At 42.5% G+C, this 21,549-nt stretch overlaps 1 protein-coding gene across 1 annotated transcript in view; it reads right to left on the bottom strand.

Moving 5' to 3' along the window:
• LOC135913988 (5-hydroxytryptamine receptor 1-like) overlaps positions 1-21,549 on the bottom strand; it is an 80,402-nt gene that overhangs the window by 6,398 nt on the left and 52,455 nt on the right. The window contains exon 2 of the mRNA XM_065446691.2: positions 4,575-4,655. Within this exon, the coding sequence (XP_065302763.1) occupies positions 4,575-4,599 (25 nt within the window). The 5' untranslated portion in view covers positions 4,600-4,655. The remainder of the gene's footprint in view (positions 1-4,574; positions 4,656-21,549) is intronic.

Genomic DNA, 21,549 nt, shown 5'->3' with positions numbered 1-21,549 from the left:
CCAGACTCAGCAGCTCACCACCAAAGCCCCTAAGCGAAAATGACTGGCCTCGAAGAAATTGTCAGGTGCCCGCTTCATGTTACGACAGTTGTACAGGCACTCATATACATGACCTACAGCACGTACACCTTAAACTAACCCAGTTTAACTAAAGCAACGTGAAACGTGTCTGGGAAAGCTGTTATGAAGTGAAAACAGGTGTGTGAGGCGGATATGGGTCAACGATTGCTCCTGCAGTCAGGTATTGCACGACTTTCGCAAATGAGGCTCCGCGCCTATGCTCTCAAACTGCTCGCCGTATGTCGACACATGCCGCCTATTTACGGAAGCATTTCAGAGTTCTCACTGCTGCCGTTACCTACACTGTGATGTTGAAATATATTATCGCTAACCCACGGAACAGAACGACGACAAAAGGACCGCATAAGCGCATACTCATAATAAAACATTTTCGCAGAACATGGAAATATATACACACCCTGCAATCGAAGGAAGTCAAGCTCATTCTTACGCACGAGGCAATATCTGTGTGAACAGCCAAAACTAACACGAACACTGTGACATCACCTCGATGTGGCTGTCCGTAGGGGTCAGGTCCTAGAGCAATAAGCGAGCCTGACTGATGCACTGCGCAACTTTGCCTGCACGGTGTGTAGCCAGGAATATCACACTCGTGTTTTGCCACTATCATTCGCTTGAAAAGTACACTTCAGCAACCAATCTCCTTATTACGTAGTCAACGTACGGGGCGTGCTAACAAAGAAAATGAGCGCTACGGTGTAGCTTCCCGTACAGCCACCCCAGATACCCACATGTGCAACAAGACTGACTGCTTTTCTTGATAGCTATGGTGCCACACTGCTTAACTCGACATTGCGAGCTCGACCCTGTACGTGGCGTTGGCTATTCAATGTCAATTTAATGCAAAAACACAGGTGTAGTTATAATTTGGTATACGGTAGAGAATCCCATGACCTCAATATTGTCCGGGGTCCTTCATTCGGGCGGGCCTCAGAATCAGACCAATGTTCTGGAAAGTAAAACCCACGAAAATGTTGAAATATTAAGGTAAAAATATAAGGATTGAAGGCAAAAGTAGTGATTTGAATATATAAATAAAGTCAATATTTCCGTTGAATAGTGCGTGTTTTACTGTAGCCTTGTTTAAATGCGCAACAGCTGTGGACAGAGCTTTTCAAGCTTTATTTCATATTCGAATTTGGCAAATTATGAAGGAAATTATTGCATTAATTTATTTTCATCAATAAACGATTGCAAAAACGACCACTAAAACTTTCACACTTGCCATTTTAGAGCCATCACATTTCCTATATTCAACGTAAAGCCTTGAAGTCGATCAATATCACACATTAGTGAAATGTACGCTTTCAAGCAAAAATCTAGTAAAAATAATGGGCTTGGAGAAATGAGTTTAACCAAAAAAATGCAGGAGTTTTAAAATTACTTTTTATGTGCTTGAATGCACGTTCCCTCTATCGCTGGGCCTCTTGCCCACAAATATTCTATCCCCCTTATTAGTTATTATTGGTTTCTGCCTCAAAAAGACGTGTAATCGAGCTCTTACTTCACTTGGTAATTAAAAAAAGTCAACTTTGTGTCAAACCCTCTTAAACGTCCCACTTCTGAAGGCCATTTAAGATAACGATGCGGGACAAACAAAATTGCATTGCGAGACAGAATCTCGGATAGATATAAATTGTGCTTTTGTTTAGAGTTCCTTTATAGGTATTTAGTCGTCACTGTGTTATTTTTCGTCGTAATTGTTCCTAAAACAGACCCTTCCAGTCTCTTTTTCTGGGCATCATAACTTAATTTCCAACGACTAAGCAAGCTCTCTTTGAGGCAAAACCTTAGCGAAACGTGTAATTAATGCATCCTATCAAATGTTACCCAGATGACTGTAAAAAGATCACTTTGCTATTAGGAATATTATATTTCAATAAGCTTTTCCTGGAAAATTCAAGAGCAGTGAAAAAGAACGACGCCCCCCATGCAGCAGTTCCAGTTTTATTAAATGTTGGATTTCAGCGAGCGCAAAGCGATCGCTCATTGCATACCTTATGTATTTTCTGCTTTAAGCTAATCTGCGATTTAAAACGCGAATGTTCTTTTTTTTTCTCTAATCGTCAATGTAAAAGAAATGTTTAGTTTTAAACTCTGAGAGCTGCAGCTCAATAGCTTTTTTTTTCTCCGCAGTGTTGCATCCTTAGTCATATAAAAGGTGAACATGTGTATATAGATGTTTAGAATACGACACCTCCTGTTTTCTCGTCCGCGAATTAAATTTCATGTATGACCAAGCGACGTGCACTTTCAACACCTGAACATGAAGTTAAAGTTGCCGCTTTCTACGCGTCCTGTCGTTTAACCAACTCCCTCACCCTCATTAATTAGGTAATTCAGGGAAGAAAACTTCGCGGTCTTAGTATGCAACTTTTTTCTACTAGAAGGGCTACAAAGGATGTCAGGGGAGCGAATTTCCAAGCTGTTTTGGGTAATTGCCACGTATTACGGCCTGACGTTACGGTAAACAGCAGTGACTCAGGAACGTTTCTTGTCCTGAAGTTAAACTGGCAACACGAGCAGTATAAAATAATAACAAAACAGAGAGCTCCTGTTGGCTTCATCTTTCCGCGCCTTGCTACTTTTGTTCTCAACTCAGCTGCTCAACTTCACTCACTATTCACTTTGCTGACGTCATTAATTTGCTACTGAAAGACTGTTTTGAATAGAGCATTGACTATTTTTTAAAGAATAAAATAGGCAATACCTAATTCCTTTTACACTGGATTACCAATTTCAGTACCACCAAACTAAGCCAACGAGTAAAGAATGGGCATACATGCTAAAGCGATTTTTGACATATAGTAACTTGGTTGAGCAAGATTAACATGCCCGATTCCAACGGCACTTCCCATCAATCAGACTTCAATGCGAAAGCATGCTTTAACGTCCCACCCAAGCCATCTCTTCGTAACGCCCAATGCTTTACACGCCATAAATAGCCGTCGCTCATCTTGGGGTCGCTTCAATGCTAGGATGGGCGTGGTCCACGTATTAAGGTCTTGATTGTTTTGTCGCAATGCGCCGACACTGGGTGATGTAGCCAGAGGCGCGGACCGGCCGTAATTTCGGCACGATCAGTTGAAGCCGACGCCCGCAGATGGAGACGTCTCACGCGAAATCGCGAAGTCGTGTCCTTCGCAATAAAATGAAGGCGAAGAAAGAAAGCAGGACCACAATATTGCATCGCACGTTGGTTGTGCGTAGCATTAACGGTATAACAGGTGTTAGCATTGTAAATGTGAGAAATATAGGATGAATCAGAATCGCTAGTAAGCGGAGACCCCATAACCTGTGTGCTGTTTCTGCTGACAATCATGAAGTACGATAACGCAGCAAGATGCAGACTTATATGAGCTTCCTTCAGGCACTTTTGCGCTTCTTAAGAGTGAATAATCGGACACGTTTGTGGAATAGACACTCACGCAATCTGTACTTGTTCACCACAGATTAATGAAAGCAGTAATTGTACTAGTTTCTGATGGAGAACGAACCACGCAGTAATAACCTTCCTATGTGCCTTCAGCTCCCTTCTGAGCATGGTATGATGCCTACATCCCGAGAAAAAGGTTTAATAGGGAGTACACAATTTTCTCTTTGATTCGCCGTTTTTCCGGCGATTAGAAGCGTGAAATGCATGAACGCCGGATTTTGTCTCCGTCTATATTAACGCTTTTCGTTTTGCCTGTCATCACGGCATGCATATGCGCTGCGTCATTTCTCGGCCATGTATCCGCCGTGGTTGCTCGGTGGCTATGGGGTTAGGCTGCTGAGGACGGGGTCACGTGATCGAATCCCGGCCCCGGTAGCCGCATTTCGATGGCGACGAAATGCGAAAACACCCGTGTACTTAGATTTAGGTGTACGTTAAAGAACCCCAGGTGGTCGAAATTTCCGGGGTCCCCTACTACGGCGGGCCTCATAATTAGAAAGCGGTTTTGGCACGTAAAACGCCATAATTTTTTTCCGCCATGTGATCTTGCACATATCCTGCAAATTATTCGTTTAAAATGTATGTTATTGACTATTTATTTCCTGATATCTGAGTCTCATAAGATGGTAAATAAATATTGAGAAAGGAAAATTGTTCGTAAAATACCGATTGCAGTAGAATAGTGAGTTTATGTAGGACAACACGATAAACTTAACTACAATTTCAGTAACCCGCCTGACGATTTGAACAAGTCGCTCGCCTGGCGCCTGATTTTGTAGGTACGCACGCTCACATTTCTGGACCATGTGCACCTGAACATAGTGTTGGGGGTTTCATTAGCTTAAACAGCAAATATCCTGTTCAATGAATATCACAGTGAAGAAATTGCCAATAAGTTGTTTCATTTTCTCATCGCCAACTCATTGTTGCCGGCAATATTCACAGACGCGAACCAAAAGAAATCTGTTGCCTGTGCGGGGTGAATCTGATGGGTGTATTTCCTTGCATACGCGACTCGTGGTGTCCCGGTAAGCTCTGCAACCGTTTTTTCACACACCTTTAGAGGGCTCGCTCTCTGTCATCGATCGCTCTCTGTCACCAGCAGCTGCGGAAAACCTGACCAAAGCGGCGGTCACACCTGTAAAGCAGCAGAGCGTGTTAAGAATCTCTGGACCAGGACAGACCGCCAATGGAAAGTGACCTTTCAACCTTTAACACCCGAACTCTGTCAAACGAGGAAAGCATAGCAGGACGCCTCGAGGAACTATTAGGCATTACTTGGGATATCATGAGCCTTAGTGAAATTAGAACACCTGGTGATGCTTGTACAGTGCTGACTAATGATCATGTCCCCTGCTACAGAGGGTCTACAAGGTATGAAGCAAATCGGGGCGGTTTTCCTAATCTATAAATTCTCAAGGGGACACATGGAGGAATTCCGCAGCATTGATGAGAGATTAGCAGTATTCGTGACAAAACCTAATAAGACGTATAGAACAAATGTAGTACAAACATTTCCTTGATCTTCCAGTCATGATGATGATAAAATATATCAGTTTTATGAATATGTTGAATTAGCCATGGCAAAAGATGAAACTTGGTATACTGCAGTTATGGGCGACTTCAATGCAAAAGTGGGGAAAGAGCAGGCTGGTGAACAAGCAATTGCCAACCGTGACGTCAATTCTAGAAACACTAGAATACCGATGCTGGTAGAATTCGCGGAAAGCAAAAAGCTGCGATTAATGAAAACCGTCTTCAGGAAGCGTAGCACCACAAAAATCATCTTGAAAAGCCCTACATGTGAAACAGGAAATGAAGTAAATTTCATACTTCCCACTAATCCTAGCATAGTGCAGGATGTAGAAATGTAGGTAGAGGAAAACACAGTGATCATAAGTTGGTGACGTCTAGGATCTATCTGAATTTTACAGCGAAAGACTAAAGTTGGTCAGGAAGAAATAGGCCAACCTAGGCCTAGTAAGGGTAAAAGCAGATAAATTCAGGCTGGTACTTGAAAAGAATTATGTAGCCTTAGAAGTGACAGAGCAGCGACAATTTAAGTGGGAGCTAAGGCACCATGGCAACCAGTAGAAAAGCTCCCCAAGTGACATATGACCTAATAAAGAAACAGCAAAGAATGAAAGCGTCCTACTCACGAGATCAGGTGGAATTCCCGAAACTGTCAAACGGATCAACAAGGAGAAAACAAGAGATATTCTAAATTATGATGTGAAAAAGACTGAGCAAGCAGCCAAAGATTTGCAGTACGAAATCACTGTTATAAAACATGGCATTGGACAAACCAATATTTATGCAATACAAGATAAGCAGAGCAATATCACCAGCAATCTCGAAGATATAGTAAAAGCAACCGAAGTATTCTATACTAGACTGTACAGTACCCAGAGCAGCCACGATACCTCTATTTGAAATAGTAGCGGCCCTCTATAGGAACTGTGTCACGAATTTGAAGGTCCGAGAGAACCGGAAGAAAGCCAACATTATACTAATCCACCAAAAAGGAGCCGTTCAAGGAATGAAATATTATAGGCCCATTAGCTTAGTTCTAGTAATATATCAAATATTAACAATGATAATTTGCTATAGGACAATGGCAACTCTGGATTTAGGTCAACCAACGGAGCAGGCTCGCTTCAGGAAGGAACACTCTGCAATGGATCACATCCATGTCACCGATCAGGTTATCGAGAAATCCACAGAGTACAATAAGCCTCCATATATAGCTCTCATAGATTACGAAAAGGCATTTGATTCAGTAAAGATACCAACGTCACAGAAGCATTACGTGATCAAGGAATACAGGAGGCTTGCGTAAATATATTCTGAAATATCTGAAGATATTCCACTACTAGCGTAATCATACACAAGAAAAGTAGGAAGATACCAGTAAAGAAAGGGGTCAGACAAGCAGACGCAATTTCTGCAATGCTGTTCCTTGCGTGCTGGGAAGAAGTATTTAAGAGGAAGCTTTAGGGGCTCGGGTGCTCCTATCTTAATACATATAAAAAGAGAATTCCTTTGCTCGGAAACCACTGCACCAACTTTGACGAGATTTGTTGTATTTAAAAGAAAAACTTCAAATCTAGAGACTGTTGGTTTCGAATTTCAGGTTTGTGTGCTCAATTGTTTTATTTAACATTGGAAAAATTCAAGATTTTCAGAAAACGAAACTATAAAGTTTACAGCTATAACTCAGCAAGGAAAAAGGATGTCACAATTCTGTGAATTGCATCTGATAGTACACCTAAAACGGAAAAAAATGATGTTTTACACATGAGTATCCAAAATTTATTCATATGGAAATAGAGCGTTTGTAGAAGCCTTGTACACAAGGTAACAATTTCCCGTAATATACAAATTTACATATCAAATGTGTCCGCTTTGAATGATCTAATGGATGCCGTTTACAGAGCCACAATATCTGTTTTTGATACAGGGCTAATATTTGAAAACAATTTTGTTTTCATATTTTCGAATATTTGAAAACATCTTCCATAAACTTCAGGCCCTAAATCAAAATTCCGCTTCTAACAGTCACTAGAATTACTTATCTCTCTTAAATGCAACATATTCCATTAAAATCGGTGCAGGGGTTATCTCAGCAAGTTGTTTTTGCGTTTTACATGTGTATGAATACGACGCATTGGAGTTGGGCCCGAGCTAAAGTTTTCTCTTAAGATATTGAATTGGGAAGGCTTAGGAGTAAAGATCATCGGCGAATATCTCAGCAACCTTCAGTTTGTAGATGACATTGTCCTGGTAAGCAACACTGCGCACTAGTTACAACAAGTGATTGAGAACATTAACAGAGAGCGTGTAAGTGTGGAGTTGAAGTTCAATATGCATCAGACAACGATAATGATCGATATCCTGGCAAGGGTACAGGAGGTCAGGATCGGCAGTAAGGCTCCAGTCTGTTAAAGAGTAGGTTTAGCTAGGTCGATTACTAACAGGGGACCCTGATCACGAGAAGGAAATTTATAGAAGAATAAAAATGGGTTGCAGTGCATACGGCAGGCAATATCATATTCTGAATGGAAGCTTACATTTAGCATTAAAAATGAAGGTGCACAATCAGGGCGTCTTACCGGTGCTGACATATGGGGCAGAAACGTGGAGACTGACAAAGAAGCTGGACAACAAGTTATGGACTGCGCAAAGAGCGATGGAACGAAAAATGTTAAGCTAAAGGATAAGAGGCAAGAAGAGACCGCTTTGGTTCTGAATACAAACGGGGATAGCCTATATTTTTATTCACATTGAAATAACAAACATTGAGCTCGGGAGGTTATGTAATGCGTAGGTTACATAACCAACCAGTGGACCATTTGGGTGTCGAGAGGGGGGAAGTGCAGTCGGGGGTGGCAGAAGACTAGGTGGGGTGATGAAATCTGGAAATTCACATGATCAAGTTGGTATCAGTTGGCGCAGGACAAGGCGAATCGATATCTCAGGTAAAAGCCTTCGTCATGCAGCGGCCATAAATTACGCTGATGATAATGATAATGACGAACAAGTGCGGGGTGGAGACGTTGCCAACCCTTGTGGATCTCCAACAGTAAAGAATCGCTTAAATAATATTTGACGTGTGATGCCTCGCATAGTAAAAAAGCATAAATTTTTCAACCTCATGTTGGAAAGACAGAAACCAGAAAGAAAATTACCATATCACGCAAAACGTGACCGCTGCTGCCACGCAGTAAGCAGGCCCGTTACCCATAGGCGCGGAAATTAATCATCAGCACAATGATTTTCATCGCGTTAGCAAAGACTGCGCCGGCTAAACATCTGGCTTTAGGGCGAATGTCAATAATTGCCGTAATCGGGCAGGTGTTTCCTACCGGGCTAGGTATGGGACAACTTTTGTTTAGCCAAGGGAGCCAAGCTTCTTTACATTTTGTAAAAAAGCGTTTCGCACGTTATAGAAAACAAACCTTCTAGGTTCGACGGAAGTTGAGTAAGCAGACTTTGCTTTAGGACGTGAGCTAATTGCAATGGCCCTTTCTTGCTTGTCAGAAATTTTAGCCTTTACTAAAAAAAATAGCATGCTTAACAGGCTCCCCAAAAAAATTCAGGCAATTTTTACGTTGAACATAGCATAGAAGTCAAGGCGGAGAGCAGTAGTCTAAGAGGAGTGACGAAAGAGAAACTTCACGTATTCGGTCCGTATGTTACCTGTGTGCAGAGCGTACTGGATTGGTCTTTTAACTGCTCCATGTGTAATACCTGCAAGGTGCCCTTGTTTATTCAAAAGAATGTGCCGAAGCCTGAAGTCAATGTCACCGGACAAAATCTTGAGCCTTTTGCATTTCGGAACATAATCGTTAGCCCACAAAAAATTGGAGGACGCTTAAGCTTCGCCTTCAAGAGTGGGACGCGACAGCGTTCCCGTCGACCCGCCAAGGGGTATAAGACAATGCGCTACGGCACAGCAATCACTTACGATGCGCCCCGCATCGGACTTAGCGCCCACCTATCACGCGGTGAGCGTCGAGCAACGCAGCGTTCCGCGCGGCAACGAAACGTGCGCCTGAGCGAACGGAACGAACCAAAGAACTCGGTGTCTCGGAGGGGAAACGATCTACGCCAGCCAAACGTCGTGATCGGCACGGGCAGAGAGATAGATAGTAATCTAAACCGGGAGCACGGCGAAGCGTCGTCAGGGGAGAGGGAGTCCTGCGACGCGCCTGGCAGCGGTCCCAATGCGCGCGCGGCGCGCCTCCTGTCGGGGCAGCGCCGTACATTGAGAGGAGGGAGTCTTCTGTGTTTGCCGCAAGATGGCTCTGCGTGTGCGGAAAGCGCAGAAGAAATGCAGCGGAAATGCACTTCGCAACTCGTGTAATTGTGACTTCTGTACGTTACATGTTCATAATTACCGATATACACCGCAGTATAACTTTCCACGGCTCGTTTCGAAGGCAACACCGCATTCACTAGAGGCGCGTTTGCACCGCTTGGAAGCATCGAACTCGTGGCTGAGTGGTAGCGTCTCCGTCTCACACTCCGGAGACCCTGGTTCGATTCCCACCGGGCCAATCTTGGAAGTTGCTTTTTATTTATGAAGCGCCTGCCGTGATTTATCGCTCACGGTCAACGCCGCAAACGCCGACACCGACACCGACACCCGACGCCGACACCCGACGCCGACGACACCGGCTTTTCTGCGACACGAGCTCCTTAACGCTATCGCGTTAATACAGCTGCGGTGTTTCTGCCTGCAGATGGGGTGCAAGCATGTCCAGGTCTTCATAAAAATTGTTGTGTTGTGATAATGTGACGCATTTTTATTTGATTAGTCATAGGGTCAATAACATAGAGGTAACATAGTGTGATACCATTCACCATCAGCATTTTAATCATCTTTCTCAGAGGGGTACAAATAATGTAGCAAGTATCATACGGCTCTAGCCTGCTCTGATCGGTACGATAACTCCCTTCAAATGGAACCTCCTAAAACATCATCTACTAGGTGTTTTGTCATTTGTTATTTTTTGATAAAAGATTGACCGTTCTTATTGTAGTGACGTCTCATCATACAGTCAAATTAGTGACGGAATCCGCCCAGCTTCATAAAAACAGGAACACACTGCTTGCTGAAAGTTGATAACATGCTGAGGACCGGCATGTGGCGGCATATCCTTGCTGAAGATGTATCCAAACGCCAATGGTGCGCGTTCATCTTTCTTATCACCCTGTCGCATTGTGCGTAAACAGGATCAGTCCAAAACCAAGGAAAATAACATTGCACAGTCACGTTATAGTAACAGAAATGACAGCATGTCAAAAAATCAAGTCAATTTCTGAAAATCACGGTCTGTCGACTAGACTACAGCGTTCGCATTAATATATTCATGCGGGAAAGCAAAAGCAGCAGTTGGCATTGACGAATTGTTGGCACACAAAAGCAGCAGTTTTTATCCCCCTTGTCTTTTCTCGCTTCTTGATATTTTTTTAAAAGTGCCCGAATGCTACCTTTCTGCTGGCAAGCTAATTGCCCCTTATTATCTATCTGGCGAACAGGTTCCTCCCTTTACACATATGCCAAAATAATGTTTTTTTTTTATTTTCATGCAATGGCAGTCATTTGCTTTGCGCTACTGAAATAGACCATGTACATTTGTAGGCGCATCTTTATAAAAAATTTTTTTAGCGCCCAAACATACAGAATACAAAAGCAAATAAGTAGATTACAGAAAGTTGCAGAAATACAAACAAATTTTGAAATAAAAAATTCTCAAACGCGGACACGAAACGTCACAATGAATTAACTGTTCTGGAACATTAACGAACAAACTCGTTTCGTCTTCCCATTAAAAGTGTAAACTGCGATGCAGGTGTTCCATCAGCTGAGGCTCAGCGAAGATGGTCCCAAGGAAGGTAATTGCTGGAGAAGTTAATGAAAGCCCAAGGTAACGAAATTGGATATCTAAAAGTTTCCCTTGCGTTAAATTAAAGACATGACAGGAAAATTCCGAGTAAGCTGAGGGAAATTGCAAAAATCCGTCAGAGGAGACGCAGTTCGACGAGACCGCACCATGACAGTGTACTCACCTCCTTCCCCCTGAGTTCTTCTATCGACGCCCTTTTCATCTGTATTGCTGCCCCAAAGTTATCATATCACAAAACACTGTCCCATAAAACTGCTTATCATTTCAACAAACATGTGTGGCTGTAACAAATGTATTCTTTTATCAAGCATAATCGTTTGTTTCGTTATCTGAGAGATTTCAATACGACAAATCACTATTTCTTACTCGAACTAAATTACTGCTGTTCTTAGCCCATGGTCCGTTAATGCAATTCAATTTCGCTTCGTAAGTCTATCAATGGATCGCTTCCAACCAAGACTTTATCGCAATCAGCCAGTTGTTACAAGCGCATCTAGCAGCTTGTTGCAATGTGAGAATATCACGGTAAAACGGATGAGCGACCTTTGGTGTCAAGGAAGTGCAGTGGATCGACCGATCGAGAAAAACGCAGTAAATACTGAACTCAGCTGCCTTTCTCTGGGACATTTTCGGCAGGTTGCAGTTCGCGACATCGATGTCCAACCTTGTGCAAGCCAGTATAAATATGGACGGAACGGCAAGGTAAATACATGGCAGAGAGCACCGCACGGGACATCAAACCAGTTGGTATTGCGTTTCTAGTAAACTTGAAGCGTGAATAAAAAACAATGACGATAAAGGCGGATATGGACACTCGCTAAAGAAGTAAATGGTCTGTAGAAAGAGGGGCTCCACAATGCTATACGCTGCATCTTTGATTGTAACAGCTTGCACCTCTCTATGGATTCTGAATATTTAAAAAATGCTATTTTTAATGCTTGGAATCATTTTCTTTGGTAAAAACTGACCAGCACTAGATTTGGCGGAGATATGGGCAAGTTGCCTAAAACAATTGATGATACAGAAAGCCACTCGAGGCGAAATAACCTTACAATTAGGGGTATAGCGGAAGAAGACAAAGAAACACATGAAGATCTCATGCGCAAAGTAAATTCTGCCATTTTCGATCAGATACTGAAAGCTAAGTGGAACTCGATTGAACGTATCCACAGGCTTGGTAAGAAGGTAAACGGAAGAAACAGTCCGGTTATTTTGCGCTTTGCTGATTTCAGGGGAAAATGAAGATACCAACCAATTGTTTGAAGCTTCAGGGAACACATTTCAACATCTAGGAAGATTTTTCTACGGGAGTTATTAGCGCACGCAAAGGCCTGTGCAAATAAGTAGTCGAGAAAAAAAAGGGGGCGTTAGGGTAAAGCTCATCTATGATAAGATAAAAATTGTTAACACCGTATACGCTTGGGATGACGTGAATCGTGAACGGTACGCATGCTCGGATCGTTCAATGAGCACGGATGTATGACTTCAACCAAACGATCTTGCATGTTTAAAGATCATAAATCTTAACGCCCGCCGCATACTGAATAAATTAGATGTGTTAGAAAGTATTCTACTCGAGCATGAGCCAGGTATTGTTGGCATCAGGGAAACATGGCTCCACAATGATATTTCTGACGCTGAGGGTGCGGTTACACTCTTTTGAGAAAGGACCGGTGCAGCAAAGGAGGGGGTGGAAGATTACTTGTAAAAAAATCGATTAAGTACCCAGTATTGCCGGATTTCAGATATATCGAAGCTCTATGGATTAAAGTAAAACTTCCACACCGTTCACTTTGCGTTAGTGTATTTTACAGACCTCCTGGCTCAACCGACAGCGTGATGGGAATCCTTAGAGCATTTATGGAGGCAAGTTGTTGCCACACAGATAACATATGCTTGATTGGCGACTTTAATTTAGCTGAAATCAATTGGGTAACAGTCGATCCTGGCTCATCTGTACCTCGATCCTGTAAAGAACTGCTTAATTTGACCCTCGGCTTTAATTTATCCTGGATTGTCTGAGGACATACTAGGTTGTGTACGGATAATTCCTTAGTCCTATATCTTGTATTTCTTTCTGAGCAGTTACATCCTTATCTTTCTAGCTGCTCGGTTGAGGAGGGAATGTTTGACCGCAAAATGGTTATCGCATGCTTTAGGCTTGATGCAAGGATCTCTGAGGACCAGATGCGAAAGTTGATCCCGAATTTTGAAGATGCTAATAATGTATGCACACTAGATCACCTTGCCTCATAATTTGACGACTTCACTACTATGTACCGTTCTGGTGAGAGGTTTGCAAACTCTGGGATCATTTTCTAACGTGGTTCGACGTTGCATAAATTTCTATGTTCCGCACCATCTTAAGAACACTAGAAAAAGAAATCCAAGGATAATCAGATACATTATTCATGCAAAAAGAAGGTTGATGCCAAGGCATCAGGTGCTTGCACAGTCTGGTAGTCCACAGTCTGTTAAAGATATCATGAATATGAGGCCTGAATTGAAGCAACTTATTAGAGATTCAAAAACTAGCTTCTTCAACACTACCTTGGTATCATTCCTCAAAAATGCTCCTAGTAAATTCTGGAGATATGTGAACCCCTCGCTTCGCACTGACTGTAAGGATAATACTTTAGATTCAGCTCAGGCTCCTAAGAATTTTTTTCTACCGTTTGTTTGCTCCGCACCTAATTTGGACGAAGTTCCCCATCAACCCCCTATAAATGACATTGAAATAAACGAAGTGTGTATTAAATCTAATATTGAACATCGAGAGCAACAAGAGTCCAGGACCCGCTAACATTTTTAATTAGTTTTTGTATAGTTATGCAGAGTGGACCGGTAAATAGCTTACAGTTATCTATCAGTTCTCAATTTCTACTGGCTGCTTCCCATCTGCAAAAGTGGTAATAAGTTGGACGTTAACAACTATAGACATATTTCATTAATTATTACATGTGCCTAAATACTAGAGCATATTGTCTCCGAACAGTTATCCATATACCTAACTGATTTCAATATTCTACATCCCCGCCCGCATGGTTTCTGTAAGCAGCACTCGACAATAACTTGGTTGAATTAACACATGATCTAACACGTGCCTTGAACGAACGCAAACAAGTAGACATAATATTCCTTGACTTTGCCAAAACCTTCGATAGGGCTTCCCACCCTAAATTGCTCCTAAAGATTGTTAAAATGTTCAAAAATCCGAAGATTACTAAATGGTTTTCATCCTATCTCTCCTACAGAGAACATTACCTTGTGTTTGAAAACTGTCGCTGTGATCCCTCGGGGGTGCTATCTGGTGTACCCGAGGGTAGCGTTTCGGGTCCGCTCCATTTTTTAATTTCCATGAATAATACGCCCAGTGATATCACAGTACGCATTCGGCGGTTCGCAGACGATTGTCTTGTATTACAAGGTATAAAATCCGGATGACCAGACTCTTCGTGAATTAAACTTCCAAAAGATTAAAACCTAGTGTGACACACGGGAAACGGTACTAAAGACAAAAAAAACTGTTGTCGTGATGGTTACGAGAAAAAGAAACCGCTGTTTCATACATACTCCATTTAGAACACTTGCTCAATAAGGATTTCCGCTCATCTTGGTGTTACTATGGCGTCCGACTTAAGATGGAATGTTCATATCGATGACATCTGTACCAAGTCATGCAACTTACTAAGGTCCATAAGAAGACGAGTCCACAGCGCAACCCCTGCAATAAAAATGCTGGCCTACAAAACGTTAATTGAACTAATCTTGGAGTACGCCAAAGTAATATGGCACCCTTACACGTTAACGAATAAATCTAAACTTGATAAAATTGAGTGCCTCACATTAAGGCTTTTGATAGTAAGTATCGTTGGCATGACTCCCCCTCAGAAGCTAACAAAATTTCCAATCTACCCTCTCTAGAACCTTCAGGCTTTTCTTACCTTCGTTGCTAATCCTACATTCCATATTTTTATACATGTTATAACAGGAGGTCCCCCTGGGAGTTCTTAGTTTAGGACTGCTTTCTGTAATACATGTAAGAATATTTATATTATTAAAATTGAATTGAATTGAAAAACAATATGTGCTGAACATGATCAAAAGAACATTATTAAACTCAACATTGTCACCCCCTAACCTAGGTCTCAATAGGGCATACGATGATCGGTATATAGCAGTATAACAATAGGTTACGAATGGGTATTTTCAATATTATTATTATGTATAATGAATAAAAGATGCCAAGTACAGGAATTTGAGGAATACGTCAGGTTAGCTGAAGCGAGTCTGATCTCTTAGGCTCAGAATTGAAGGAAACGAACTCAATCCTTAGGCACAAGTTATATGATATCCAAGCAATCAAGTTATTATTACACTCGCTTGTTTCACGTCAAGAAATGAACTTCCCTTGGCATACTGCACAGAAAGGCTGCGCATAGTCGATAATCACCGCCCAAAAGCGAAGCCCTGAAAATATATTGAGTCGATTGACTGTACAAAAGCCTGCTCGAAAGTCACGCTGCTAGCGCGAGATAACGTTGCTTGCCGTTCCTTTTCCCTTTCCAGACACTAAAAATGTTATCTTTTGAACATGACCTTAGGCATTGATGACTGATGTGCGCAACATGTTTTAGTCGGTGATGATCAACGGTACTGAATAGGGCATTGTCTTAGCTAATCCAAGTCTGGTGAAATCGCCCCCACGTTCACCTAATTAATTTTCAATTCTTTGTCACATCTAGAAAGCATGAGTCGATCGAATCGCTCGTGGAAAACGAGTGATGTACTTTAATCAATAAAGCTGCTAATCAAATGTGTGCAGGCCAAAGTACGGACTTCTAGTGAGGGCAAGGACATTGGAGAAGGTAACATAAAAGGCAAGCTCCGTGGAATAGCTCGAACCACAATCCGCTGATGCATTCAGATATTTCTTTTTTTAGATTCTGAGAAAGACAGAGCCACGTTGACCTTTTTGTTTATTATCTGAGTATCAATGTCTTCTTTTGTCTTTTTTCTTGTAACCGAGAAATTGCTGCAGGAGGTTTTTCAGGAATAACGTAGAACATAAGAGAACGTGCGCATTCTTCAAAGCAAATATTTTTTTTCAGCGAAAGCACTCTTTGTGACGAGTAAGCGCATAAACATTCCTTTGGCGTAGAAGCGAAGTTTCCCTCCCATTTGTAAGCAAAACGTACCCTTTGCATTTTCTCTTGTGGTTCTATTTATTCAGACATCGCTATCGAATGCGTCTCAGCAGCCTTTGTCTCGTGGCTAGCAGAAAAAGCAGAAACGTAGAAAAAAAGAAAGGCCCCAAGAACTATAGGCTGCATTACGGCACGAAGCAATCCTTGTTTGCGACCTGTCCCCCCGACGTCCCCGGAAAAGCTAAACAAAGCAAAGAAGATAAACACTTCTTACCTAAGACACGTTACCAAACACTGTGGCTGCATAATGGATTCCGGCTTAGCGACGCTAGAAAACAACTTCGCCAGATGTAGTCGTTTGATGTCTATATTGTGCCTAGATGGGATCGCCGGTTGCTGTCTATCGTCTCCTTCGAAACATGTGCGTTAACATGACCACATTCCAAGCTTTGGTGGGCTCTGCAAAAGTTCTTGTTGTGAAGGAAATGCAGGACTATCTGCACGCACGCTGTGTTTGCCTGCTTTGTTACTCTTAGCAGTATGCAGACTCAGCAATATTTTCGCTCAGTCATTTCACCAACACAACTTTTGATTATTTAGATAAGCACAAAGCATGCCATAATGCTTGTACTTTTGAATGGAGTTAGCCTGGCCTCAAGTACTTAACTGAAGTCACGCTCAGCAATGTGTTTTACAAACGTACTTTCCAAAACTAGGCTTGCATTACGCACAAATACAGCTGCATTTTAACCAAAGCACCAGAAAAAGCAAGAAGAAGGAAAGCTTGGCAGGAGCCCACAGGGGATGTAGGCTGCTGACTTACATATTAATATGTTGAACTTAGAATGGTATCTTTGGCAACCAAATATTCAATGTAGCCGTGACAGTCACCTAAAGAATGCTGTGTAATAGTAAAGAGAGATCAGAAGGCTTATCTTCTGTTCTACGTTGATTGACCCTACGGCAACAGGGTTCCTCTTAAGTGGCTTGAATACCTCCCATGAAGATAAGCACTGTCGGGAAGGCTTCGCAAAAGCTATTAATAGTAGCCTAGAATAGAAAGTAATTATGTGAGACTCGGCTCCCATTGGTGATAACTTGCAATGCGGCCCGACACACAACACTTAGTGACAGTCACCTAAAGAATGCTGTGCAATAGTAAAGAGAGATCAGAAGGCTTATCTTCTGTTCTACGTTGATTGACCCTGCGGCAACAGGGTTCCTCTTAAGTGGCTTGAATACCTCCCATGAAGATAAGCACTGTCGGGAAGGCTTCGCAAAAGCTATGAATAGTAGCCTAGAATAGAAAGTAATTATGTGAGACTCGGCTCCCATTGGTGATAACTTGTAATGCGGCCCGACACACAACACTTAGTGACAGGAAAGAACTATCGGAGGAAAATTTCTCTGCCTCTCATTCAGCAGCGTAGATCTCGATAGGGTTATTTTTATTTGTAAATCGGAGAGAGTTAGTCGAGAACTACATTTTAAGCCATCTTAAGAAATGAGATATCGATCTAAATCGAGTAATGAGAATTGTCGATATTTTCAATAAGGAGGGCTTCACTGTGCTGTTCTTTTTAAGCCTTCGGATTGAAAAATGCTCCGGCCGGCACTTTCTCATGTTATATGCCATCACTAGCTTCTCTTGCAGGCACAGGATGAGGTTATTTTATGTTTGAGACAGGGCCAGCGAAGCTTTTAAATAATGGTATGGAACATAAGTAGACGCTAGAGAATGCTATGGTGAATATGTGCGGAAAATGCAGTAGCGCCTGACTATAATGAAGTTGAAGAGGATGCTGCACTTTGCCATATATATTACATCGTTTAACGACTGCCCGGCTTCACCGCGGACATTTGCCGCCAGGAAAAATGGAGTAGCGCTCTTATTACCCGCAGTGAAAGCAAATGCAAAAGCCCGCAGCACAAAGTCGAGTAATTGAGAATATTTTTGTCACGTATTCCACAGCGAGATTTTCGTTTATTTTAATTCAGCTAGCAAAGCTGTGTGCATCAGAGTGCTGTAGACATGGTGCAAAGAAAGAACAAGCAGGGGGCATTGCACAAAACAATTGACCGCAAATAAATTGGTTTCTTTTATTACGTGATGGTCACGCGCTAGAGTGATGTATAATTCAGTGACCTTGCCCTGTAGACAGAACCACCGCATAACTGCTAAACAAATGCGCGAAACCACCGGGCACCAAACATTAGCGGCCAATAAACTGAATTTCTCGACGGAAAATTAGACAGTTGGCTCATCAAGAGTGCCTGTGGGACGTAAGTTGTTTTCCCTCACAGTTGATTTTCTTCTTCCGTGACTAAAGTGCAGTAAAGTGAAAGAACCAGTGGCGTTGTGACAGTCTGGTACCACGCGGCTGCGGTATTGCAATTGCCGAATCCACTCATGTAAAACTCCTCTCCAGGGGCATTTGAGGAAAAAATAAATAAATAGATAAATAAATAAATAAATATATAAATAAATAAATTAATAATTAAGTAAATAAATAAAATATTAAACAAGCAGCGTGGCATGCAGGCGCTTTGTGAGACGGAGCAGATATGTCGTGAGAATTTTATAACTGCAGGTACATGCCGACTGCAACCAGCGTTGCCTGACACCAGTTTAAGGCCTAATCGTGACAAAATTATGACGTATTTATTATTCTTAACAAGGAGAAATTCATAACTTACAATTTAAGAAAGTATTGCTTGGTTTTAGCGATATCTTAAATACATGGGCTCGCATGCATTTTTCAAGAAGAAATCATGATTTATTCTTTATATTCGCTCATTTGTTGTATCCCGTTTCGCTATGCCGAGATATGCTGACTCAGCTTCTTATTATACGCAGCAGAGAACCGGCCGTATCGTTCGAAAGACGGCATGCGTGTTTGCTAAACTTACTGAAGTCTCTAGGAAGTTATATTCATGATTTGGCGTACCGGTGAGGTTTGACGCACTCATAATACATTTCGGTCTTTCAAACAGCACGTCGCACATTTTACTCAAGACCTGCGTAACGTCTTCCGTATAAGCGGTATGTTCTGGGTTCCGCCAGATCACCTCATATTAGCGTACTTGCACGAGAAAACGCGACCGACCCGCTGCTCCGGGCTGTATGCGGCCAATAAGCAAGCAAAACGTTTATGTGCAGCCCTGCAAACTTGGCGTGCGAGAGGCGCGTCGAAACATTGAGAGAGTCCTCCAGAGCAAAAGATGCAAGGAGCGGTGAGGCAGATGCTGTGATGGACAAAGAAAAGCGAAAAGCACAAGGAAAGAATGAATAGACAAAGAAAGAAGTCGTTGCCTAAGTGCGTGGCTTTGATGGCTAAGGAGGAGGAAGGACTGTGCCAGGTGGTAAGGAGCGAAAACATGGCGTGAGCCAGTGGACGAGCCGATTCCTTTCGGCGGAAATTATCGTCATTTTTTGTACCAGCGTCGTTATGCGACGGCGTTCGCGTCGTGAAGGCATCTGGCCGCGTCGATGAGCGCTCTCGGTGATCTCAGTGATCACCGAGAATGCGACTACATGGCGACACCAAGAATGCGACCAGAGGGCGACAGTTAGCAGCAGTGAGCCTCATTGTTCGCTGGATCGTGGGGCCCTGGAGCGTGTGCTGCGCAGCTACGAACCAACGTTGGTAAGGGTAGATTGATTTTTGTTTCCAATACGACTAAATGCTTAATTTCTACAATTGCATCATTATGAACCAGCACATAAAGTATCATCATCATCAGCCTGGTTACGCCCACTGCAGGGCAAAGGCCTCTCCCATACTTCTCCAACAACCCCGCTCATGTACTAATTGTGGCCATGCCGTCCCTGCAAACTTCTTTATCTTATCCGCCCACCTAACTTTCTGCCGTCCCCTGCTACGCTTCCCTTCCCTTGGGATCCAGTCCGTAACCCTTAATGACCATCGGTTATCCTCCCTCCTCATTACATGTCCTGCCCGTGCCCATTTCTTTTTCTTGATTTCAACTAAGATGTCATTAACTCGCGTTTGTTCCCTCACCCAATCTGCTCTTTTCTTATCCCTTAACGTTACACCTATCATTCTTCTTTCCATAGCTCGTTGCGTCATCCTCAATTTGAGTAGAACCCTTTTCGTAAGCCTCCAGGTTTCTGCCCCGTAGGTGAGTACTGGTAAGACACAGCTATTATACATTTTCCTCTTGAGGGATAATGGCAACCTGCTGTTCATGATCTGAGAATGCCTGCCAAACGCGCCCCAGCCCATTCTTATTCTTCTGATTATTTCTGGCTCATGATCCGGATCTGCCGTCACTACCTGCCCTAAGTAGATGTATTCCCTTACTACTTCCAGTGCCTCGCTGCCTATTGTAAATTGCTGTTCTCTTCCGAGACCGTTAAACATTACTTTAGTTTTCTGCAGATTAATTTTTAAACCCACTCTTCTGCTTTGCCTCTCCAGGTCAGTGAGCATGCATTGCAATTGGTCCCCTGAGTTACTAAGCAAGGCAATATCATCAGCGAATCGCAAGTTACTAAGGTATTCTCCATTAACTTTTATCCCCAATTCTTCCCAATCCAGGTCTCTTAATACCTCCTGTAAACACGCGGTGAATAGCATTGGAGAGATCGTATCTCCCTGTCTGACGCCTTTCTTTATTGGGATTTTGTTACTTTCTTTATGGAGGACTATGGTGGCTGTGGAGCCGCTATAGATATATTTCAGTATTTTTACATAAGGCTCGTCTACACCCTGATTCCGTAATGCCTCCATGACTGCTGAGGTTTCGACAGAATCAAACGCTTTCTCGTAATCAATGAAAGCTATATATAAGGGTTGGTTATATTCCGCACATTTCTCTATCACCTGATTGATAGTGTGAATATGATCTATTGTTGAGTAGCCTTTACGGAATCCTGCCTGGTCCTTTGCTTGACAGAAGTCTAAGGTGTTCCTGATTCTATTTGCGATTACCTTAGTGAATAGTTTGTAGGCAACGGACAGTAAGCTGATCGATCTATAATTTTTCAAGTCTTTGGCGTCCCCTTTCTTATGGATTAGGATAATGTTAGCATTCTTCCAAGATTCCGGTACGCTCGACTTCATGAGGCATTGCGTATACAGGGTGGCCAGTTTCTCTAGAACAATCTGCCCACCATCCTTCAACAAATCTGCTGTTACCTGATCTTCCCCAGCTGCCTTCCCCCTTTGCATATCTCCTAAGGCTTTCTTTACTTCTTCCGGCGTTACCTTTGGGATTTCGAATTCCTCTAGGCTATTTTCTCTTCCACTATCGTCGTGGGTGCCACTGGTACTGTATAAATCTCTATAGAACTCTTCAGCCACTTGAACTATCTCATCCATATTAGTTATGATATTGCCGGCTTTGTCTCTTAACGCATACATCTGATTCTTGACAATTCCTAGTTTCTTCTTCACTATCCACGAGATAAAGTATCTCGGTGACTAAAAGACCTGAACTGGTAACGCTA

This window comes from Dermacentor albipictus, chromosome 7 (assembly GCF_038994185.2).
Source record: "Dermacentor albipictus isolate Rhodes 1998 colony chromosome 7, USDA_Dalb.pri_finalv2, whole genome shotgun sequence".
NCBI lineage: Eukaryota > Metazoa > Arthropoda > Arachnida > Ixodida > Ixodidae > Dermacentor > Dermacentor albipictus.
This window is presented reverse-complemented; position numbering and strand designations above follow the sequence as displayed.